General features: G+C 42.7%; 2 protein-coding genes across 3 annotated transcripts in view; one reads left to right on the top strand and one right to left on the bottom strand.

Moving 5' to 3' along the window:
• ano10a (anoctamin 10a) overlaps positions 1-10,305 on the top strand; it is a 30,201-nt gene extending 19,896 nt beyond the window's left edge. Inside the window, exons 13-15 of one of the 2 annotated variants that reach the window (XM_029503461.1) lie at positions 2,649-2,765; positions 4,788-4,804; positions 9,101-10,305. In XM_029503461.1, coding sequence (XP_029359321.1) covers positions 2,649-2,765; positions 4,788-4,804; positions 9,101-9,167 — 201 coding nt within the window. In that variant the 3' untranslated portion in view covers positions 9,168-10,305. The remainder of the gene's footprint in view (positions 1-2,648; positions 2,766-4,787; positions 4,805-9,100) is intronic. The other variant, XM_029503462.1, reaches the window with a different exon arrangement.
• A 2,506-nt stretch (positions 10,306-12,811) lies between these two features.
• snrka (SNF related kinase a) overlaps positions 12,812-25,960 on the bottom strand; it is a 38,231-nt gene continuing 25,082 nt past the window's right edge. The window contains exons 4-8 of the mRNA XM_029503460.1: positions 17,935-18,147; positions 17,040-17,174; positions 14,785-14,983; positions 14,568-14,677; positions 12,812-14,353 (exon numbers count right to left, since the gene is read on the bottom strand). Coding sequence (XP_029359320.1) covers positions 13,183-14,353; positions 14,568-14,677; positions 14,785-14,983; positions 17,040-17,174; positions 17,935-18,147 — 1,828 coding nt within the window. The 3' untranslated portion in view covers positions 12,812-13,182. The remainder of the gene's footprint in view (positions 14,354-14,567; positions 14,678-14,784; positions 14,984-17,039; positions 17,175-17,934; positions 18,148-25,960) is intronic.

The following is a 25,960-nucleotide window of genomic DNA, read 5'->3' as shown; positions in this document are numbered from 1 at the left end:
CCATGAAAATCACAAACAGGATTGGTGACAAAGCACAGCCCTGGTGGAGGCTAACCCCCACCTGAAAAAAGTCTGACTTATTGCCGAGAACCCGGACACAGCTCACCTTTGGGAATACAGAGATTGGTTGAGACCCCCTCACCCCATACTCCCATTGCACCTCCCACAACATATCCCGGGGAACCTGGTCGTACGCCTTCTCCAAGTCCACAAAACACATATAGAATGGATAGGCATACTCCCAGGTCCCCTCCAGGATACATGCAAAAGTAAAGATCTGGTCTGTTATTCCACAACCAGGACAGAATCCGCATTGCTCCTCTTCAATCTGAGGTTCGACAATCGGGTGGACCCTCCTTTCCAGCACCTTGGAGTAGACTTTCCCAGGGAGGCTGAGGAGTGTGACACCCCGGTAATTGGCACACATCTTCTGGACCCTCTGGTTAAACAAGGGAACCACCACCCAGGTCTGCCACTCCTTTGGTACTGTTCCAGACTTGAAAAGGCATGTCAATCGTGACAGCCCATCAACACCCAGAGCCTTCAACATTTGCGGACAGATCTCATCAATCCGCAAGGCTTTGCCACTGTGGAGTTGTTCAACTACCTCAGTGACCTCCTCCCGGGAAATCGACATGGATCCTCCATCATCCTCCAACTCTGCCTCCACCCCAGAGGACGTGCAAGTTGGATTGAGGAGTTCCTCAAAGTGCTCTTTCCACCCTCCGACTACCTCCTCAGTGGAGGTCAACAGTGACCCATCCTTGCCAAGATGGCTTGGATGTTCTCCCGCTTTCCCCTCCTGAGATGCAGAACCGTTTTCTAGAAACACCTTGGTGCCTCCCAAAAAGTCCTTCTCCATGCGTTCTCCAAACTCCTCCCACATCCACTGCTTTGCCTCCCCCACTGCTGAGTATGCAGCCCTTCAGGCCTGTCGGCACCTTGCAACCGCCTTGAAGGCCTCCTTCTTCAGTCAGACGGCTTCCCTGACCACCGGTGTCCACCACGGTGTCCACCACGGTGTCCAAGGGTTACCGCCCCTTGAGGCAGCCAAAACCTTGAGGCCACAGCTCCCCTGCAGCAGCTTTGGCAATAGAAGTTTTGAACATCAACCACTCAGGTTCAATGTCCCCAACCTCCACAGGGATGCTAGAAAAGCTGGAGGTGGGAGTTGAAGGTCTGTTGGACAGAGGCTTCCTCGAGACGTTCCCAGTTCACCTGCACTACATGTTTGGGCTTGCCAGGTCTGTCCTGAGTCTTACCCCACCACCTAACCAAACTCACCACCAGGTGGTTATCAGTTGACAGCTCCGCCCCTCTCTTCACCCAAGTGTCCAACACATGCGGCCTCAGATCAGATGACACGATCACAAAATCGGTTGACCTTCGGCCTAGGGTGCTCTGGTACCAAGTACACTTATGAGCGTCCTTATGCTTGAACATGGTGTTCGTTATGGACAGTCCTTGACTAGCACAGAAGTCCAACAAACCACTGCTTGGGTTCAGATCAGGAAGGCCGTTCCTCCCAATCACGCCTCTCCAGGTGTCTCCATCATTGCATTGAAGTCCCCCAATAGGACTATGGAGTCCACTACCGGAGCCCCACACAAGACCCGATTCAAGGTCTCCAAGAAGGCTGAATACTCCAACCTGCTGTTTGGTGCGTATGCACAAACAACAGTCAGAGTTTCCCGCCCTCCTTCACTGCCACCCAACTGGCAGCGCGCCCAACCCCATCGGTTATCCCCGCAGGTGGTGGGCCCACGGGGTGAAGAAAGTGCCACGTTGCTTTTTTGGGCCGTGCCCGGCCGGGCTCTGTGGCGTCTGGCCCCTCACCTGGGACCAATTTACCCTGGGAGACCCTACCAGGGGCACTTGGCCCAAGACAACACAGCCTCCAGGTTCACAGGGGCACACAAACCTCCCCACCACGATAAGGCAATGGTTCTCCAGGAAGGTTATTTTCACTCAATCTCTAAATCCAGGAGCTCAGTAGCTTCAGAAACTCAGACCAACATGAAACATGTCACAGTCAGAGTATCTGAGATTCTGGTGTTTAATTTGAACTGAAGCTCCATACTTGGATCCTAATGAAGTGTTCATAAGTATGTATTAAACCTGTTACCTGATTTATATACATACAGTAGATTCAGAGAATATTCTGCCCTTCACATTTTGCCCAGTGTTTTTGGTGTTCTGATGTCTCCTGCCAGTTAGACTTGGCTGAAAAAATTCCAATGGAAGATGAGAAGAGGGTGTTGTCTTATACAGAGCTCTACAAGCCTAGAACAGCACAGTTAGGGTGTTATTATCTCAATCTCATTGATCACGTGTTTCATGATCAGACTCGTACGCATGCACAGGAAGTGATGGTGGTTGTGCAGACAGCATCACCAGGGAACACGCAACCCAAACACATCAGCAGTCACTGACACTGACTCTTGGTCATCATTGCATCAAAGATGTTTTACAGATGTTGCTATCCCCTCCGATTTCAAACACTTTCATTCATAAAAACACAACCATGACCTGTTTAATGTCTCCACTTCAGCTTGTTTTTCTGAAAATTGGAAGGAAGTAAAAGCTGAACAGAAATAGTCCTGTTGTATTGTAATCCTTGTGTTATGTCTGCATTTCTGTGATTTCAGCATGTACTCCTGGCCTTCAAATTCCTGCTGGCCTTCCTCATCCCAGATATACCCAAACACATCCAGATCAGACTATCCCGGCTGGAGTTTGAATCCCTGGAGGCCCTCAAGAAAAAGGTAGAGCAGTCCGCTGAAAACCTGACCTATTTTCTGAAATGATCAGTATATATTTTTATTGTCTTTAACATTCAGTTTAATGTTAATCATACCACAAAGTCGATGTTGTGTTGATCCCTCTATTATTGCCAAAACAGCCCTGTCCTGTTGAGTCATACACTCCTGACTGTCAGATGATGTAAAAAAAAAAACCTGATCCATTCTTCCATTGTTCCATTGCCCACTTCTGAAGCTCATGTATCCATTTAAGATCCTTTGGTGGACAGGGGTCAACGTGGTCACCCTGACTGCTCTGCAGCTACACAGCCCCATACAAAACAAGCTGTAAATCTCTGTGTTCTGACATATCTTCTTCATCAACTTCTTCAACAATTTTGCTGTTGGCCCAGACCACACGGTCCAGCCTTCACTATATGACCATCAACAAACCTTGACCTGTGATCCTGTCTGTGGTTCACTGGTTTTACTTCCTTGGACCACTTGTGGTAGGTGCTGACCAGGATTGTCCCATAGAGCTGCGGTGGTGGAGATGATCTGAACCAGTGGTCTACACATCACAGTTTGGTTCCCGTCAAAGTCTCTTACATTCTCACACCATTTTCCTGCTTCAACATCAACTTCAGAACTAAATTTCCGCTGCTGTCTAATACATTTCACCCAGTGACAGGTATCCTTGGCAAACAGATAAACAATGTTATTCACTTCACCTGTTAGTGATCTTAATCTAATGGCTGATGGGTGTTTGGATCAGTACTGAAGACCAAAAACACACCAAGAAAGGCATAGTCATCTGTGAATTTCTGCTGCAAAGGATTCTGACACCACCCTGATGCTGTTTCATTTGCTCAGGCTTGGAACCAGCTCATTCAGCAGTTTTTAAATTTTACTTTGTATCAATGTAAACATACTTAAGGAGTGGAGAAGCCTGTTTGCTGTTTACTGTGTTGACAGTGTCAACTCCAATCACAAGGAAATACTTGAAATCTGGCAACAAAAAGTTGAAATATTCATTACTTTCAACTGAGCTTTCATCACTCATGTTACTGAGCCACAGATGTGATTAGTCATATTTAATAAAAAATGAAAGACTTTCCCTGTGTGCGTCACTGAAACCTGTCACACATAAGTGTAGAGCGGCAGGACATTAATGCCTCATGTCCTTTTCCCAAGACAGTGTGCAGCATCACGGCTCAGTGAGTCTGCTGGAGAAGGCGTGAGCTGCTGACCTCATCAGAATTAAGTGTTTTGCCTGATTTGTGTATGTGTGTGTGTGTCCTGGCCTTTTTCATCAGTATTGTCCTCCAGTAGTGGTCAAGGTGGTTCAGGCTTAAATTAGAGCTGTTGTCCGTTTTCACCTCTCTAGCCATTTTGTAGTTGTGATTGAGATTCAAAAAGAATCAGCCTCAGTGAACAAAATCCAAGTCAATAAAATATCCCTCCTGTCCTCATATAGCCAAGTCTTTGGGTCCTCAATAATCCTCATAAGTACAGTGGACTGCCCCCACCATCCCCCACCATCACCACCTTCCTCTCTCACTCACACACACACACACAAACACACAGCCTGGACAGTGTCTGGATCTCATGAGTCCATTACAGCGTTCTGGTCCATAGCTTCACATTAAGCTTTAACAGTGGGTTCCTGATGCCTGTCCCAGACCACTTTGCTGAAGATGAATGCTGTGCCCGATGTTAATAGTATTGATATGGCTTCACAGTGAAGCATTAGCTGGCTCTGTACCACAGCCATTTCTTTGATGTGGACTGACGGAGCTGAGTGCTTCTGAGATGAGTTGCTTGGCTTCTGGTTCAGTGTTTCTCTGGTGTGGTTTCCTTCCACAGCACCCTTTTACAAGGTTAATTCTCTACAGTACAACCTGTACTGATTCCTGAACATGGCATCGCCAAGTAAAGGACTCTCGAGTCTCATTTGACGTGTAAGAACCTAGACAGGCCTTGTCTTGTCATGTTTGTCAGTCAAGTTTGGTCTGAAGAGTTGCTCTGTGGTGTCTTGGTTTTCAGAGACTGCTTCATGGAGGGTGAGTAGCTTTGTACCAGTTTGAATGTAACATTATTCAGTAACTGGATGACATTAATTATTTTTAAAGTTGTCAACTTGTCTAACTTTCTAACTCTCAAAGCTTTGTTATGGATATGTGATCTTAAAGTTTCCTTTAGTACTAATATTATGTGTATATTTAACAGTTATAACATTATATAACTTTGCTGTCACATTCAGCATCGTGTGCTTTGGGACTTGGATGTAGTGTGCGTGTTCTGCAGTTGGTGAAGGTCTGCTTGACGTCAGCCTGAAAGAAACAAACATTGAGACAGTCTTAACCAGATTAAGGTGGTTAGTCTGCATTCAGAGTGGCCATCAAGACGAGGACACACAGAAATCATCCTGTCCGACTCCAAGAAGGTGCAATAACACAGAGTCTCTGCAAGCAGGAGCTGTTCTGATGTGTAATTATCTCAGTACTGTTGCTTCATTAAATTCATTTAGCCCAGACATGTTTTGACAAAGTGTGATTTTTAAAACATCAGTAAAATAGAATTATTGAATTGCTCCTAAATCTGAAGTCTGAAATGCATCTTGAGCAAATGTGATGAGCATCAGTGATGATGATGATTCTTCTGATGATTGAATTTTAAGTAGTTGATCCAGTCAACAAAACAAACTCATGTAAAGGCTGAAATTCTTGACTTTGCATTTAAACCGAGCTGTGTACTGCTTCTTTAAGTTTGATAGAAAAAACAAGGAACTTGACTAATGTGCCTATGAAAGAGAAATGAAAGCAGGGACACAGAGTTAGTGATGTGCAGCAGGTTGACATACAAATGGATATAATGAAGGAAAGTCTTTGGCATGCATGATGAGCTACGTAGGATTAATGACTTGCGATGATAGCTTAATTACATTTGAAAATTCAACAGGAGCTTTTGATCTGATTAAAATGCAACAAACTGCCATTTTCACCCACATAACGATCATATTGTACAGTAGTTGAATAATGTGCTCGTAGTTAGTCAAATGGGTACCTAGGATAAATAGGTGGGGGAGCTCACGTTCCTACTGGAGACACTTGATCAGTCAGATAAGTGAGTTTCTTGGCTGCACAAGTCACCGTGACACTGTCACCTGAGCCAATCAGTCGCACCAGAAAGGAGATCATTGTAAACCCTGACCCTGACTTTCCATCTGATGTCATCCCATGTGTTTGCCGACTGTTCTATACAGCAAAACAAAAACAACAGCACACAGTGAGAGTTGTGTAGAGGTAGAAAAGCTGTTACAGAAGGGACAGTGATACTGGACTGAGCTTCTGTGTTGTCACTGAGGAAGTGGAGTTGCAGTCCCAGGTCAGGAAGTTAAGTATTTCAGAAGCTGAGTTTGTGAAACCTGGATTTAGTAATACTAGAGGATCTTAGGACGTCTTGATGTGTTTAGGTCAGATGTTGGGGCAGTTTTTTTCCTCTTACATGCTGAGGTTTACTGACCTTCCTCCTTTTCCACTGCCTCACTCCCAGTCTTCATGGTGGAGCTCTTTGAAACATGAGTGTGTTCTGATTTGGTGTTGGTATATGAAAGTGAAGTTCAGTCAACTTCTCTTGGGTCTCTCATTAGTTGAACAACAGCTGAACTGTTATTGTTTCTCTAACAGTTTTTATTTTACCTTACAAAGTTTAACAACGCTCTCTCCAAAAAACCCTAACCCATGCCCTCCTAACACCTATCCTTAAAACACCAACGTGTCCTGACACCAACATATCCTCAGACCAACATGTCCACAAAAGGTCAGAATGTCCTCACAATGCCAACATGTCCTCCTGTCACATCTCTTAAGTGGGCATGGTTAAGATTACTTATTCATACTAACCCTTAGCCCATGAGTTTGTTATTTTGATCTGCATCTTAATATCTGTGGTTAGTAAGGGGTGTTTGCAGCAGAGGAACCTGACCAGAAAGAACTGGTGAAGTAATGTGAATTATCTCAAAGTTAATAGTAATGTCAAATGTCAACTCTTCTCTTCATTTCTTTTCTAAATCACCTCTGTTAGGGCCCACCATTTGTGATATTTGTTGTTTGATAGTCTGTGTGTGTGTGTAGCTCTGCTTCATCTCTCTCTGATCAATCCTGACATATGAGGGCAATTAGTTGGGTATTTGTAGCAGAGAGCAGCCCCTGAGGTCAGCAGGGTGAGCAGGGGACAGTGTGTTATGTAAGATCTCCACAAGTTGTTGTGTGGCTTAAGAAACACAAATCACACAGACAAAGCTGCAGGTCAACTTTCTTATTTCACACAAATCTCCAGAGTTGGTTCAGCTAGACTGATGCTAACATGATGTTTACAGTTTGTGTTCATTGGCTGTGACCATGATACTAAAGCTGCACCAGAGCCTTACAGAGACACAAATAGGTCAGTGGTTGTACAGTTGACTCTATGATCACTATAAATCCAGGCTGTGGATGCTGCTTTGTTAATTTGATGCTTTCCAGATGTCTGCTTCTCATTGATGGATTTAATTCCAGCTTCATGTTGCTAAGGCAATGGATCTGTTTTGGTTTTAACCCTGTCGACTGAGCCCTGAGGTGTGAGGACTCCCCTCAGATTAGAATGTGGGACAGATACCTAAATAAAAGTCAACGCTTCTGTTATTTGTATCTCGCCAGAAGCGAAGAAGGATAAACAGATTAAAAGAGACAGAGCTTTCTCTTCAAATTTGTAGACTTGTAGAATTTATGTAGGACAAATCCAAGTGCAACTGCAACCACATCAGTGATAATGAGTTCCTCTGACAAGGTTCTCACACCTGAGGAAGCCGAAAACCTCACTGATGATCGTGTATGTTATGGATTTACTTGTCAGTGTTTCAGAAGGACTGTCTCACTTCTCCAGAGAAGTTTGTCCAAAGTGGATGAGAATCCACAAGCTGTAGTCATTTCAAAATGTTTTCATTTTGGGCCTAATCTCAACATGTGATGATAAGTCCAGCTCACGCTTAAAAATCTATCTGAAGCCAAACCTAGTCTCTGCTGCTTTGGGACCAGAGTGCAGAGTGTGCAGAGGTTGCAGGAATTAGACTCAGCCTCTAATTCTGTGCTCAGACAGCCACGGTTCTGTGACGCTTACTATCACGCGGTAGAGGACGGCTTAGCAGCGCCGTCTGTGATGTCTGATGTGGGTCAGTGCATTCTTCACTTTTTGTTTGTCCACACTCCGTTAGGGTCCCAGTCACTGGATTTTGCAAAATAAAATCCACTAGAATGGGAGAACATTACAGAAGAGTTGTCTTAGTTTATTTTCTGCACTGGTGTGTCTGTAGCACAGTATTTCTCTCTCTCTGTATTTCTCATTTATTCCATTTTGGGGGCATGTTTTACCTTTTATGTTGATGTCCACTCTTCTAACATCCTGATGTCGTGCTCTGAGTGTCTGAGCCAGCCTGTGAACAGCACATTATCTATCAGCCTTCCATCCTGTTTCACGCTGATATTTCCATGATCGAGGAATTCAACTGTTTTATTACTGATGACACAAAACAGAGATTCAAACAAGCTCTGATACTGTTTTTTCTTCCTGATAGACATTCTGATACCAGAGCTTGTGTCACTGAGGGCTGATCTGATATTGGTGCTCTACTACGAACTCTGCATGGATGTGGCTGTTATTGTTGGTGTTGGTGTTGTTACTGTAGCAGCTCAGTACTGTGGATGAGACTAAACATGACCAGAAAAAAATCAAGCCTCATAATCTTTCCATTATTATATAATCTGACTGGCAGTGAATAAAAAATCTTGGAACACATAAAAATAGCTTTAAAAATAACTGCTGTTGAGAGTCAGTAAAACCAGATATATACATACATTAACAGTATTGAACAGCAGAACAGAGTAATTTAATCTGGGGAGAAATAACTCCAGTAGAAAGTAGTCTTGGTGGAGTTCAATTGCACAGCAGCCTTTCTGTGCAGTTTTAGAAGAGTGAAGAACGGATTCTAGATACATTGTGTAAAATTAGCCATATTAGTGTTTAGGAAAAAACGCCAGCCAAGTAGATGTTATCGGACTTGAGCAAGGACTGGTCAACAGGTCAACTTTCTTGAGCAAGCTTTCTTGAGCAAAGACTGGTACTCACTGATGCCTCATCTTGCGTCTCAGGCAGAATCAGAGCAGCTCTCACAGTGGCGACTGTCTGGAAGGTCACGTTTCAGATCGTAATTAACCAACAAGACAAACACATGATCCTCTGCAGCTGGATGCTGGTTTAACAAAGGAGGATGGATGCTGACACACACACATAATGAAGGGTGGCCGTCTTGTGTGTTTCAGAAAATGCTGGAGGCCTCGGAGCTCAGTAAGAAGCAGTGAGGAGGAGCGGAAGCTCTACAGATACTGATGGAGCTGCAGCTGCTTCAACACTTCGATCTGCTATGAAGTCAACGTCGCTTCATTCTGCTTTCACACACAGGAAGAAAAGTATCACACATTGATGTGCAGTGTCCTCACACACCTTTTCAGGTGGATTTTGAGTGGCATGCACTGTAATGGAGTTATATTGTGCTTTCGTTATAACATGGGATAAATAGTATAAAAGGCATGTTTTTAAATCACATAGGAATACTGTGTTAAGAAACAGAAAGATGACAGCAGTTAGTTTGTCAGGTAGGATCAATCAAAACTGGTTTGCGATTATAAAATTTTAAAGTTTGTCATCTACATTATTGATAACTGGAGGTCTAACATTTCAGACCCCTGCCAATAACCTGAGACTTTACTGAAAGAGAGAATGATCTGATGTTCTGCATCACAGCTTCCTGTACACAACGAAGTAAGTATGAAAGCAAAGATGGGCCAAAAAGATTAAAATCTGCAACCAAATACACCACTTTACCCACTATTAATAGTTGAACATTTCAATTTCATAAGTAATTCAATTCTAATTCTTTACATTCATTACATAAATATAAATCAGTGAAATATTTCCCTTTAAGTGATTTGAATTTTCTTACGGTTATTTAGTGTGTGACACTTTTTCTCCATCGGTTTAGACAGAAAATACTGTTGTATCTGTTGTTACAATCTAGACCCCTCCAACCAGGTTATATCCAGGTCATGTGGGTTTCCTAGCTGAATTCATTAGCCTGTAAAATTCAGTATATACAAATGAACCCAAGTGTTTGACATGAATTTAAATTCAGCAAATGTATTTTTCTATTATTATTTTTGGCCATTCTTTGCCTCCATATCCAAGAGCTAGTGATGACGGAATGTTTTTTTTTTCTCAGCATGCATTGTGACCAGGGTATAAAAACTACTATTTTGTTTCTGCCAGTGTAGATGGAAATAAGCTCACTCGAAGCTTTAATATCTTGTAAACACCCTGGTGCCTTGAAATGTGAAGCCAATCTCTTATTTGTTTTCTATGCTGTTAAACTGCAGTATTTACACAATAAGATGTATTGATGGCTCTGTGCTGCTCTTTGGCTTCAGTAAAACTATGAACAACAAAATGTGTTCCTAAGTCAGAATGTTTGTCCTTTTGGTTTTCCTGCTGGAGGCCTGACGCATGCTTCACCCTTCCACTGTGACCAGCAGAATGTGGAGGAGGTTAAACGTCCTCGTCTGGCTTGGAGCCTCCTGGTTACTTGAGTGTCGAGGCGGAGAGTAAAACCTCAACAGTGTCACATAGCGTGTAAATCACCACCGACAGTGGCTGACCTGGATCACAGCCATCGGGTTCTGACCTGTAGGACTGAGCCGAGATCTCATCATCAGGAGGGTAAAGCAAACTGTTATATCCTCAGGTCAGATCCAGCCCTCACTTCTCCAGATAGTTCACCTCTGATTTCAAAAAACCAAGATGGCGACAGACAGATTGCAAAGCAATGGGTGACATCAAGACAAAAGAAAGCCAGTAGACGACATGTATGAGACAGTATTCCACAATTTATTTTTGGATATTACCATAGCTATATGTAACATCTGACAACAGGTATCAACTACAGAATAACACACTGAATATTCCTGTCAGTTCCAGCTCATTGTCGTAGCTTTTTTTTTTTTTTTTTTTTTTCTCCTTTTCATCGTCTGTTGTTTTTTGGTCCAGAAACATTTCTGCAGCTGATTCTGTCTCTTCTCAGTCACTGAATGTCAAACACTGAAACACATGCACTTCGTTCACCTGGATACGGCTGAGTAAGACAACAGTCAAAGACCCGACGGGATGAAGAGAATCGTTTCGTTTTTCTCACACGGCTTTATTTTTAGCTGAGACACCCATACAGTATTACTAATTATCATAAGGCTAGATTACAGTACAGCTATGCACCCAGAGGTTCACTCTGCTGTTCTAGATAAAGAGAGAGAGAGAGAGCACCATATTTACAACTTTATGTACATTTGGTTTCCAAAAAGAAAACAGGAGAGAACCAAAGACAAAAATATTTCAAACAGCTTTTCCTTTTTTTTTTTCCTTTCAGTTGAATGTGGCCGTTTTGAGGCTGCACACATTTGAATTTAAAAAAGGAAATGAATGAAAGGTGTTTTGTACAGATAGCTGCAACACACAGTTTAGCTTATTGCCAATGCCCTTAAAGAATCACCTCCTCTTTCTTCTATATTTGTTCATCTCTCAGCTCCCTGCTCCTTTAAAGCTGCTGTTTTTTTACATTTACAGAGAGTCCAGGAAGTCTTCAGACCCCCTCACTTCTTCATTTTTTTAAGTTATTTTCAATATTATTTTGATCTAATTTATTAAAGATCATAATGATCATCTGTTTAACCTTTTTACTGTCCTTGTGATGTTTTCATATAACAGACATGACAGTGAAATAATCAATCAACATCAGTACTGAATGTTTCTACCTGGAATTGCAGTGAACTATAAAAGCAGAATTCAGACAGTCAGATTCACAGAACCAGATTCTGGATCTGACTGAGGCTCAAACATAAGGCTGAGTCTCTCTGATCTTTCTTCCTCTAGTTTCTTCTGGAGCTAAGACCTGATCCAGGTTTCGATACCAGGAAGTAGTAGATACAGATACAGTTTTTATGAATCGAAACCTGTTAGAAAATATGAATCACAGCAGAGTTTAAAAATTGTGTTAACTAACTTTAAATGGTTCAGTTGCAACTTACCATGTGAGCACAATAAAGGTCTGAAGACTTGGTGAACACAGTTTAAATGTTAAACTATCTTATACAAACCAATGAGACGTCTCATCAGCTCCTGTCAACATTTTAAAACAGCAGATCGTGCCAAGAAAAAAATGTACATGTATGAAAAATAAAACTTTTTAACTCTATATATATATACACACACACACACTAAACACACAAGTTGACACTTCGCACACACAAACGTGTGCTGCAAGCTTTGGATGACACATCAGTGCAGGTGGGACCAACAGGAGCCAGCAGAGGTTGAATCACAACAGACATCGTGGACGTTCATACTGTGTTCGTCAGACGATACAACTATTCTGTATTAGCAACAACAGCAACAAAGTCATGAATTAAAAAAAAAACAAACAAACAAACAACAGCTCATATTTAAATAGATGGACAGCAGTAACGTTTCCAACATGGTGATCAGTGTAATTAGCTGTTTGCTGCCACAGGAGTGAACACAGAGCCACATTCACCCTGCTTATTCTTTAAAATCCAGGTAAAACATGTTGTCTGTGGGGTCTGTCAAAGGTCACACACGTGTAATAAAAAGCACTCCCTCTTGCCTGCAGTTGGTCAGAGGTGACTTTCTGAGCAGAATATCACCATCATTGTGAAGGAAGAAATTTACAATCTACTGGAAAGAAGTGAAATATTCGTCAGGATTAAAAGAATAAAGTCAGACATTTTAAGGGAGAGTCTGATTGGCAGGTGTGAGGTGAGTGAAGGAGGGGAGGGAGAGTTCGTTATCTCTAAATAACATTATGTCTTTATTTTCTAAATATTTGCCTTTTTGTAAGGTTATGATTTTACTTTGAAAGTCTACATTTATTACCATGATTTTGCACAGTTAATCAGTTCACTTTTCGGTTCTTTTAATTTGACAGGGTTTTTTTTTTTTTTTTTTTTTGTCTTTTCATTTCAACTCAGTCCTGAACTTTGACCCCTGATTTTGCCTGAAATCAAGTTTTCCATTAAACCATCATCAAAATCAGTTGTTTTAATTCCTAAAAAATGAAAGTTCTGTTTAAAAGATCAGCTGGAGAGAATACAAAACTGATCAATGTTAAAAACCACATGAAGCACAGAAGAGGAGGGGAGGAGAGAAGGACAGAGAAGGAGAAGAGCTGAGCTCAGACATGGCAGCTATCTGCTACAGCCACACAGGAAGGAAAGTGTGACAAAGTGAAGGAGGTGCAGAGGTCAGAGTGGAGGAGATGATGGCGGGTGGAGGGGTGGCGGCCTCAGATCACCTGGCAGCAGCTGACAGGGGCTGAGGTACAAAGCAGACCGTCCCTGGAGCCCCCGCCATGCTGGATGTTCACAGAGATGGTCTTCTCACACAGAGGTAGTTGGAGCATGCGGTTTTTCAAAGTGCTCATGTTGCTGTGAGTGTTCCTGTCACCCGTCCCCATCTGCAGGCTGGGGGGGCTGTGTGCCGTTTTGCGGTGGTGGTGCTGGGAGGAGTGCATGCGGGGCAGAACGGCGGTGGTGGGCAGGGTGATGGTGTCCAGGCTTGCTGTGGAGCTGATGCAGATCCTCCAGGCTGACTTCTCCTGGATTTTCACACTCCCCCCTGAGAGATTGCAAGGGTCTATGATTAACTTGCCCTCACCACCTCCACCATCCACCCCCCCTCGACTCCCCCGCCCTCCACGGTGCTGATGAAGCTGCGAACTTAGACACAGGCTCATGAGCTTCAGACTCTCCACCAGCTCAGAGCTGTGGCACATTGTGCGGGAGGAGTGCGACAAAGCACTGAGGGCGGGGTTAGTGGTGCTGCTGTTGTTACAACAACTGGAGGGACTGTCCTGTCCTTTGTTACCCCCTCCTCCTCCCCCATTCCCTTCTCCTCCACCTCCATTCCCACCCCCTCCAGGAGGACTTCCCCGGTCTGGACCGGAGGTGCCCCCTCCCTCACCAGGAGGCTTCCCCTGCCCTGAGCTGCTGCCTCCTCCATTGCCCCCCTCACTTCCAGGGGGCCCCTCACTGCTGTCCCTCCTGTTCCAGCCATATCCGAAGCCTGAATCTTTATCCAGACGTCTCCGGTGGCTCTCTGAGTCGTCATCACTGGTCTCAGAGCTGGAGCACGACGACCCCCTCCCCTGACTCTTACGACGGTGGTAGCGCTTCTGTGTGGACCCCGGGGATGAGGAGGAGCCAGCCCCAGAACTCAGGCTGGTGGTGTTCCCGGCCATGTTCATCTTGAGGCGACTGAGTTTAGGCGGCAGGCCCTCGTCCATGTCGAAGTCATCGTCAGACTCCCCCTCCTCCTCGAAAATCTGGTTCAGCACTGGGGCACTCTTCCTGGAGGTGAGGCGGTTGGTAACAGAGGAGGGTTTACGACGCAGGATCACCTGGGTGGGGAGGGGAGACGGGTCCTGCTCTTCCTCCTCCTCTTCATCCTCCTCCACCCTGAGGACAGACATCAGATTGTTATTGTAGCAGGACAGGATTTATGAGGACAAGCTTCAGACCACATATGAGCTGGCAGCAATAGAAGTGAGAACATTAGCTTCAACCTTTCTCTACATTCTGTAATCAACTGGAATATTAATAAAGTGATTAAGAAACAATAAAGAGAAAAAAAATCAGAAAAAAAATCAGAAAAAAAAAAAAAAAAAAAGACCTGAAGAGGCAGGTTCGCTGCTTCGCTGCTCCTGAGGGGGAGGGACTGGTTGCCCTGATGGTCCCAGAGCCAGAACCCAGAGCAGAGCCAGGGGCTGCAGCACAGGCTCCCTGGAGAGATTAACAAAACTCAATCAAACAGTCTCCTCCAGTCTCCTCCTGAAATTCCAAAATATCCCTGAAAAAGAGTCAGATCCCTGGGTGAACTGAGGTCATACCTGAGCTGGCGGCCCCAGAGAGTCTGTGACTGTCTCCTCCCGCCGCCCAAGGTCCATCAGGCCTTTGGACCGGTGTCCGTTAAGCAGGTTCTCTGCACTGCGAGCTGGGGACTGAGGGCCTCCAGCGTGGGAGATGGAGGATGCCGCCAAACTGTCCTCTATGTCCTGATGCATGTCCACTCTGGTGGGCCAGGACTGCCTTTGGAGACCAGACCAGACAGTGGGGATCATTTCATAACTTCTTGTTTTTGCTTCACTTGCCGATGAAAGTGGTGATTTAAAGACATCTGCTAGATCAAGGATCTGCTTTAGGAATTAATCGGTAACCACACACTGTTTGTGCATTCAAATCTGGAGGTTTTGTGTTGATTTAGAGTCATTGTGAACCTCACAAACACATGAACTATGCTCATCTCTGTACCAACAGGGAGATCCTCCACCAGACAGACTTGGTGAACAAGTCAGAAGCTCCTCTATCTGATCAAGCTTCTGTCTCCCTGAATGAGTCAGTGTGTGAGACAAGCAGGTGTCAACTTGATCTTATCTTGGACCACAATGACGTCTGATGGAGCATCACCACATAAACAATTCAACCTGAACACGAGCCACTGTCCTGATGTCTCGAAGAACTTCAGAACAGCACAACACCTACTGAGAACAGAGACACACACTGTCCTTGGCTCTGACACCTTCAACATACCATGATTACAAAGTTTATCTCTTGTTCCTCTTGTCACTACTATGAACACCCATTAGATAACAAGTGAGCACATCAGAGAAGGTGGGACTAAAGCTACTTAACCACTGTTTAAAGGATGGAATCTATGGAATATTCTGCTGATTTTCTTGTTTGTGCTATTAAACGATAAGGAAAAAAGGGGGTGGAGAGCACATCCTCTAAAAGAAAACACCACAGTGATGATTTCACACTGTAGAAGTCGACAGTTGCTGCCTCCTGTCTGTGAGAGGTGTACAAACGCATCAGCACAGCTGTCAGTGACATCTATGTTAAAGACACCAACGTGTCAGGAAATGCTGAAACCTTTTAGGGAAGTATCTAAGCATAAATAGTGCCTCTCTTATCTCCTCAAGAAGAGAAAGCATGGCGCTCTGGTGGTTGAGTGATTTATCAGGCGTACCATGTAATTGCAGCATTCCTGGTTTGATTCTGGCCAGGGACATATGCTAGACATCTGTAAAATGGAATAGACTCAAGTTTTGCACAAGGCCCATTTTTTGAATTTCCTATTTTTGAACTGAACTTTTGATCAGAGGAAAAAAAATAAAAATAAAAATAAAAAACAACCACAAACATTATATCTTGGCATCAAATTCATTCTGATTCTCAATTGAATATGAAAACAACAGGTGACACAGATATTGACTTACTCAGATTTACTCAGATCAACTTCCTCTGTTGTTGTGTCTCTGTTTTAATTTTGAATAATCTCATTTCAGCATTTCAGTTTTGTTTATTTATGTGGTTAGGAAATTTATAGTTGATGTGTTGGGTCAAAAAGACTGTCTCTGCACAACCATCCTCGTGAAATCTATTTCACATCTTTTGTTCCTATCATTTGGCGTTTTTACATGTAGCTTCAAGCTTATGTCCTTCAAGCTTATGTCCAGGGTGGACAAGAAACACATTCTTGTCCACCCTGTGTGGGTTCCTTGCACCTTCCTCTCACAATCAAATGACATGACTCAATTGCCTGTAGGTGTACATAGTTTGTCTCTACCCTGTGGTAGACTGGTGATCTGCCCTCACCCAATGTCAGCTGGGTTTAGCTCCACTTCCCCTAATAATAATGGATGGATTTCTTTAATTGTCTCCATAAGTAAATATTAAAGAGCAGATTCTGCATCTGCCCCACGTCACGGAGCAGATCCCTGTGTCTAACAGAGAGAGGAATGTGAAGGGAGCTCGACCAGTGTTTCACGCTACAGCCTCACTCCTTTCTTCATTATTGGTTCTTTCTGAATATTAAGCAAAATCTGTTCAGAGTTCAAACTTTGCCCCCTGAGCCCAGCAGGTGGAGGCTCAGTACACATGGACATGGAACTGAGAGTAACTCACAGAGTAAGATAGGTCACTTACCCTGCCATCAAGTGATAGCATGATTCATGATGATGATGAGCAGTGATACTTCTTACAGAAATGTGCACAGGCTGGAGCCTGATGGAAGAGGTTGCTCCTCTACTGGTACTTCTGTAATGTTTGCTTTAACTCTGCTTGAAATGTGTTCGTTCTTTACCTGAACTGAGCCTTGATGTTGCTGGGGCTAGACGAGCGGGTCTGCACCTCCTTCTCCTGCTTTTCTCTCAGGATCCTCTCAGCCAGCAGGTAGTAGGTGGCTGTGATGTGGTTGTATTTGTTGGTCTCCAGGGCTCTGAAACAACACAATGACATAAGAAACATGTACAACTAGGTAGCTTATTATATAACCTGAACAGAATATGGACACAGAATGTTTTTTTTTTTTTGTTTTTGTTTTTTTTAATTGAAGATAAAGATCTTTTTGCTCTTTCACATTTTCATGAATTAGTTTAAATCTCTTAGCGAACAGTTCTTCTTCTAACATTTATCCATCCACCCATCATCCATGTGACAGGTGGGGCCGATTGGAAAACCAGTCAGACTCTGCTGTGACCACCTCAGGAAGTGCAACAAAGAGTTGAACAGATTCTTGACTGGACAGTCCTCTTCAGTGTAAAGATTGTGGATCGTGACAGGAAGAGGATCACACAGATCCAGAGCCTTGAACACATGCTCACTGGGTTTCCAAGAACTGTGCACATGATGCTACAGCATTAGGCAATGGCTAAAGCTGAATAGAACAAGAGCGAGCCTATGGACTTCACCACCCCGTTTGTGCATGTCTGCGTGTGTTTGTACTCTGTGTACTGGTTTGAACATGCAGCCCAAGGCTAAAAGGTAATTGCTTCACATCCTCTGGTTCAGTTGTTAACATATTTAGATCAATAAGGTAAAGTATATTGTATAAAAATGTACAAGTATAAAATCAAACGCATATACAAAAATATATATATCCTGCCAACCTGAGGGTTCCAACACTGTCTTGTCCGGTTTCAAGCTTTAGTGTGCAATGTGTGTGCAGCAGAGAGGAAGCGAGGCCTGCAGCCACTTACTCGACTATGGCTTCTCGATCAGCGATGTCTCCCAGCACCATGCGCTGGATGATGCTGTTGTGTTCCTCCTCGGACAGGTTCTTGTGAGAGACCAGGGGAGTGTTGTACTTGGTGGCTGGGGACGGGTCAACTCCCTGCAACCAGGCGTGGGTCTCGATTTCATCGAGGGATGCTCGCTGCTTGGGATCCCTCTGAAGCATGCGGTCTATAAGACTGGGGGGAAGCACATGTATATTAACTTATTTTGAGTTTTAACATTTAAGCAGCACCCGTGTTCTTTAAAGCAGCCCAAGTAATGCACTTCAAATGTTTGTCCTGCTAAGTGTAAAGGATATGGAGCTGCTTGTACTGCTGGCCCCGTCCATATGCTGGTAAAGTGCCATAGGGAATCCACCTGCTCCACCGCCTGCACCCTTAGCTTGAGGCAAGATATCCATCAGAACAATACTGTTGCATTGATGTGTGAATGATCTGTCTGACTGTGACATACATCAGCGCAAGAGGGAGAGAGGGAGTGAGAGAAAGAATAATTTGAATGGAAATAAGTCAATCATTTGAAAATAAATCAGGGGGATGTTTGGTTTTTTGCTTGTGATAAATGTATTTTTTCATTAGATATTTTCAGATGGGGATCCTCGCAACAATCTGTCATTGTGACAATCATATCACGTGGCATATTGTGAGATAATTTCAATGTAAAAATCATGATTTGATATTTTCACAACTTTTTAGATTGATTTGTTTCAGGAATCTGGTCAGAACAGGTTAAATGTAATCCAGGAGATTAAGATTAACACATTTGAGTTCTTTATTCAGATAAAACACACCTTTGGTAACACGCAACATCCTTTCTAAAAGCAGCTAGTTCCATTCACATCAAGGTAATTAGACACACTGCCAGTTTGGAAATGATGGCATGGGTACACAAACCTGCACACCATCACACAACTTCACCAGGATGCTCAGTATGTTACTTAGTGACTTCATGAGTTTAAAATCCACACAGACCAGGTCTCACCAATACTCAGATGAAGTCCATTCCACCTCTGTTTGATTGCTAATGCACAAAATATTTATGATTGCTGTTGTTGAAATTGTGTCCTACTCTGAAGGATTCAGACCACAAACTTCTTTACTGTTGTAGCTAGAATACAAAGAGGATTTGCCAGCCAAAACCAAACTGCACCGATTTCAATATGCTTTTCTTTTTGTTTGTTTTTTGTTTAAGAGATCAGCCAAAGCCAGCCATTTTTTAATGCTCTTTAGTTTGCATGAGCATGTGTAGTGAAATATCCTGGAATTGGGTTTGACAGACAGAGGAGAGTGAATGCATGGCTTTACCTATAGATAGGTCACCTCCACAATTATATCCTATAATTTCCTTCATGTGACAAGGTTTTATATATTATACTGGTTTTCTTCAGTTATTCCCACAAACAAAGACCAGTTAAATCCAGCAACAAACCTTTCCTACTGTTTCCACAGTGCATGCATCCTGTAGACTACATCTCTACAACTGTACTCAGTTAAATCATCTGTCTTAGTGAAAAGCTGCTTTAACTAAATAGAAGTAGTGTCACAGATCTTTAAAGCTCTGGCAGTCATTTGCAGGAGGCTCTGTAAATATGCCCTCAGCCACACTGCCTTCACACTTTCTGCACAAGGTGTATCCAATATTTCAGACATCTGCTGAACCTGGGCAGGTTGTTCAGAACCGCTTTGCTGGTTGAGTGGAGAAGCAACATATGGAGGCTTTGAATGTGGTGTATAATATACAGTGCCAGGCTGAGGCATGTTTGAAAATACCAGACAGTTGGTCAGTCAGTGAGACTCTCATCAATCAGTATGTTTACATGCATAGGTAAGTCAAGCTATGGTTTAGCTCAATAAAGCCATCTAATCTGACTTCTGTCCTTGTCCCAGTATACATGCATGGGAGTGAAATAAATTTATTTGTTGAAATCATGTTGCCTCCACTACGATAGGTCTAATTAGCCACTTCTGATTGACCTATAACATCACAGACCACAACAGACATGGAAAGAAAAAAAGACAAATGAAATGAGCTTTTGCTGCAGACTTTGCCATGTTCGACGTGTTAGTTAGCCGGCTTCTTTTGTCTGACTTCCTACTTTTATATTTACGTATTAAATGCTCTTCGACCTCCCGGTCATAGCTTGGTGCGAACTTAAGCACATGCACAGATCACCTCCTCCAGCTCCAGTCCAAATGTCTGTATACATGTAAAAGATGCTCAACTTTCAATCGTATTATCTGAGGCTGTTAGTCCAACTATTATAAATTCAGTTTGAAAGTTTAAAAGTCCAGTTTTAGTTGGACAAACACAATAATTCAGGATTTTTTTTTTTTTTTTTTTTTAGATGTCATGTAAACATACTCATTGTAAAGACAGAACTACATAATTTGAATTAGGGAAGGAAAAAAACACCTATATTGGTGTGAGACTTCTCATAAAATCTGCACAAACATGCACCCACCCACACATTCTCTCACACAAAATGAAGCTGTGAAAACTGTGGAACCATCATCTAATTTTGGCTTTACTGAATAAATCTTTTCGCAATTCTATCAAATCTGGAGGAACAGACTATGGGATGGAGACTACAGGCTAACAGGCTGAGCAGAGTGGTGCTCTGCTATCTGTCAGTCACACAGGGGATTAGTCAGAGCTCACCAGCCTCACTGAGGACTCCAAGCAGCAGTAGCAGCGAGGGCCTGACTATTTGCACATTAACAGCAAAAAAAGCTCTGCAACAATTCAGCCAGCATTTTAGTTGTATATATTGTAACCTTAATAGTCATTCATTCATTCATCCATCTTCTACTGGCTATCTGTTTCACGGGGGGATGCTGCAGCAAATCCCAGCTCACACTGGGTGAGGGTGGGGCAGACCCTGGCCTGGATACAAATCCATCACAGGCCATACAAAGACAGACAGAGAGAGACAAGCACTCACACTCAAACTTACAGGCAATTTAGAGTCACCAATTAACCTAAACATGCATGTCTTTGGTTGGTGGAAGGAAACCCACGTAAGCATGGGGAAAACATGAACTCAGCACAGGAAGGCCTGGAAGAAGAACCCGCGATCTTATCGTGGGGCCACACCACTAACCACTATGCCACTGTGCTGCCTGTAACCTTAAATATAAACAAAACACATTGGAAACACTGTTTTACTGAACCAAAGAAGCCACTGTAATGAGTCAATTTATAAGAACCAGCTTCACCAGGCTCCACAAAGACATGTCAGTCCAGTCTATGATTTAATCATTTTCGATGTAATTCTGTGATAGTTATAAAAGGGCAAGAATCACCATCTCAAAGCTTTTTACAAAATACAAATCAGTAAAATGTAGGAAAATATGGAAAAATAACAGTTTAAACTATTCAATCAATAATAGTTGAACATCAAGTCAAATTGAGTCACACAACTTGTGCTGACAACCTGCGCATGTGTACTGTAAGCTGGTGTAAACAGGAAGTACATTGTCTACTCTCTACTGCTGCTATTAAGACAACGTTCAGAAACTCTAATTCTTTCATCGACATAAGATCAACTTTGAGAGTGGCAAAGAGGTTTTACTTCATCCTTTCCAAAGGTCTGGATTAGGGTTATCTGTGCCCATCCAGGTACTGAAGAGTTTCTTAGTCAAAAAGTCATTTTTTGAGTATTTGATGGACACGATGGACACCTAACCTTGCAAAGGCACAGCAAGCACAATAACCCGACCCCCTCAGAAAAGAGTGTCATACCCAAACTCAGCTCTTAGAAAATCTGACATTGTATTTTAAAGCCATATTGCCGAGCACTAATATAACCTGTGAAGAGCCACACTGATGATGGACAGAAGACACCAGACCCACTGATGCATTGTTAATGAATGTCCTGCAGATTTGCTGAGTTGAATCTATTTGCTTATTAAAACCAACAACAGTTTTTCTCGTTCATCATCAGCAGTTACACAATTTTCGACTGCCAGTTATTAGTTCCAGCACCAGAGCCTCCCAGTAGAGTGATTGCTTTTATTTAAAAGAACATGGGCTAATTAGTATGAGTGTAGTTTTGTTTAGAGACATAAACAGTCAGTTGACTTGTTGTTATGCTGCCATCTGGCTGCACTGTTGTAATTGCCTAAACTGTTGTTATTGCAGACAAAGAAACTACAGTCAATATCACTCTGAGAAACAGCTAACCTTCCACTGCTGTGCAAAAAACAGCAAAGGAAGCTCTCTTCAACTTTTACCATATGTACTATAACCACAGCTTGCTTCATCCCTCTCTTTCCCCTAAGGACCTGTAAACCCAGGGTCTGTAGAAGGCTGTCCTCACAAACACACGCACACACATTAGCGTATAGGAGCTGCGCCACACATTTTCAGAAGGTGTGTATCCCATGTCTGAGAGATCCCACCAACCCACAAGCTGGAATGTGTGTCAGCATGTGAAAGGAACTGAGGGAAGAATTAGCATCAAAATAGTTCTGTTTCAAACAATGGACCAAAAGGAAATGAAGTAAACATCCCAGCTCCGATGCTTTTCAGCCTGTTTTGTGTTTTTGTGTGCAGTCCATGTGGTTTGAAGACAGGAAACTCAAGGCACAGAGTGTTCTGCATGGTTTTGATTGGCTCCAAAACAGTGCATGCAAATACTATCCTCATGCCCCGTTAGAGAGAAAATAAACGCTACAGTGCATTTGTTTGTATCACTGTGTTGATGGAGGTTAGAGCAGCTCGGGCAGGGAGGAGGGTGGGCAAGTATAAAACAAACATATTACATCAACTAATCCTTGATTTTACTTTCAAGAATGACCAAAAAAAAACCAAAACTCAGAGGAAAGAGCTGGGCTGTAAAAAGGGGCTGGTGAATAATTACGTAAATGAGGCATGCAAATGCATTTTATTGAGTCAACAGGGACTAGAGAGATGAAAGACAGACACACAGAGACAGAAGACCATTGAGCCAGTGTCACTGGGACTGTGGACATCATGCAACTTCAAAAACAAAACAACTTGATGTCTAGAACAGAGCCCATATAGAACAAGAAATAACAGTCAAGGGGAAGCTCAAGTTCAGACACTGTCTTTGCCTACTCATCTCTGACTCTTTGCTCTCCTTATTCCATCTGTACACTATATACAAATATCCAATAGAAAGTAATTAGCTGACTCACATCGTGCAGCCTGTGGTGCAGCAGCCCTAGCTTGGCTGCACTACTTCAAGTCCACCTGCCAACACTGAAACACTCACAGCCAGATCCTAAATACTGTGAAATGCAAACATCTTTTATTGTGAGGTGAGTATGTCAAACAGTTGGGGACCAGACAAATGACTAGGCAAGTCGTTACTGTCTTGTTGAAGAAATAAGAAAGGAAACTGAAGGTACATTTTTTCAGACTGTGTCCTGTAGTCAAACTGTAAATTAGATAAGAGAGATGAATGTACCTAACATCACAATTTAGGTCCTAAAGCTTTTCAAGCCTAGAATAGACAGGGTGGTGTTCCTGAAACTCTCAGCAATTTCAACTGGTAGGTTGTGATCAGTTGTTAGTCAACACCTTATGTGACATGACAGACATACTTTGATTAAAACTGTGGTGTAAATAAAATGCAATTACAGTGTTTCCTTCCCTGTTTGAAAATACAACACTAACTAACCCTAACCCAAATATCACATCTGTGCTGACAAATAGTGCCCAAAAGCAAAGAGGAAGCCATGGTATAGCATTAGGCCTTTTGCTGAAGTTTTTACAGGTGAGACAAGTAAGAAGGGAGAACGGGATAGATGTTCTTGTTGTTTGTGTGTGACATTTGAATTCTTCGATTTTCCTCTGGGCTAAATAAGATCATTGTATGTTCCTCAGTCAGCCATTCTTTTTCTTTGTTTGTTTTTTTAAGTTAAATATTTTCTTAGATAATAGATAATATTGAAATATTATCTAAACAAATTTCCTCATAATTCATATTCCCATAGAAAAGCTTAAGCTTATCCAAAACTAAATTGCCGTATTAATAGGTGAATTTAGAAGTCTGTCTGACTGCTTATTCTATCCAAGCCATGGTCAAATTCTGCCTTTGTGAAACCTACATCAATGTTACTAGTTAGAAGTCTGGCCCAAGACCTTGCTTGATAGTGATGCTTGGTCCATATCATAGGCTAGACTAAATTGGGATGATTATAATTCTACTTATGTCCAATCCAGGAGCAGCTAAAGGTGTTGCCAGGCAACAGTGAACATTCTGGGGCTTGAGCTAATGTCAGTTAGCATACAGATAAAAGGTATTAAACTGACAGTTAAATTCCTAGTTCTGGCTGAAGAACAGACAACCTGTCGATGTGCCTCTCCCCAAGTATTGTTTCATCCAGAGTCATTTAATCTTTTCTTCTTTTTTCCCCTCCCACTACTGTTACAATAGGTTATTTGGGTCCCACAGCACCAACAGCTCTATTTTACTGGCATTTGTAACATCAGGTGACATGAGATTATGATGAAAAAATTTTTGAGGTGATAAAGAAGAACATCATCTTCCTTATTTGCGATGCAATATGACTTATAAAATCTTAAGGATTTATAATCCTGTGTTCTGAGCCTTGAGTGTCAAAGTGAAGCAGTCATATTTGTATGCCCAAAAGCAAATACAGAGTCCTTCAATCAGTGCTAATTTACCAAAATGTAAACAACAGTTACCGTGAAAAAGTTGTCACCAACCGCAAATTTTTCTGACTTCATTGGAAAAATAATTCCTGTAGTTTCAGAGCTTGGATTGTGATCATTAACCAAACTGAAGTGAGGTAAATAACAATGGAGGGGGCCAAAGTTTAAGAGACTGCTTCATTCTGTCATACCATGAGAGAAAGATTTTTCCAATATTGCATCACAAGCTTTGGACCTGCCTGTGCTCCCTGCTGTGACACTAATAATTGATCAGAGAGGAGCAGTTGTGTAGGGGGTGGTTTGAGTCACGCTCCTTGTTTCCCTCCGAGACACACAGAGTAGCTCTGTTATGACTCCTGTTCTCCATGACTCTCCGCTGCCTCACAGCCACAAACACTAGGATGCAGGCAGGTTTGGCTTTGCCAATTAGCCACAAGCCACCAGAAGCAGACGCAGCAAAAACAGCATGTGTTCCTGCACAGAGATTATACCTCCTTTCCCTTCATTAAACATGGCACTAGCAGTTAAACAATTTCTAAAAGGCGCTTTTCTTGTTATCAGTTGTTCCATACAGAAGAGAATGTGTTTACTGTACCTCACCAAATACACACTGCATGTCCATATAATTTTCAGCTGAATTTTTTCAACTCTCTCAGCAAGGCCATAGTCAATTAGCTATTGATGGACAGTTGGAGCTCCTTCTTTTCCTTTCTGGGCACCTCCTGGTGTATGGGGCTCTCATGATGGTCAACATCTCTGAAAAATGCTTGTGTGTAAGTAGATGTTTCATGTTAGCAAATCAAAGGAAGGAATGAATGGGGCAGACATATGTTTTCCTGTCATGTGGCATTTACAATATGAATGCGGCCAAATGTAAAATACAATCATCTGAGTGTAATTAGCTGATGTCAATGTCTTTTTTGTGTCTTGTTATAGCAGCTGGTTCAGTGGCCAGGCGGTCTCCTTTGTGTTTGGTTCATCTGTATAGTTATATATCTGCACCAGCTCAGCACTGGCATTAATCTAACCACAGACCTAGGGAACACACTAGCATCTTTCTAAACACAGGACATATATCAGTCACCTGTCCAGCAGAGTGCAGTTAGTTTTGTGTATCATTTCAAGATTGCATGTGCCATCCTAACCATAACCCTTAGGCTGACACATTTTTAATGAAAGTTAGCTGGTAATGATTAGCAGCCAATCAATCCGACATCCTACTGAGGACAGCATTTACGCGTGTTACAATATCATGGTGCAGAGTTACGTTGGAGGAGACGTAGAGAGTTCAGACAGTTCCCTTTCCATTCACTTAACTAATCTAATGCTGGTAAAACATCAAAATAA

This window comes from Echeneis naucrates, chromosome 6 (genome assembly GCF_900963305.1).
Source record: "Echeneis naucrates chromosome 6, fEcheNa1.1, whole genome shotgun sequence".
Lineage (NCBI taxonomy): Eukaryota > Metazoa > Chordata > Actinopteri > Carangiformes > Echeneidae > Echeneis > Echeneis naucrates.
The sequence above is the reverse complement of the archived record's forward strand: the minus strand, read 5'-3'. Positions and strand labels throughout refer to the sequence as shown.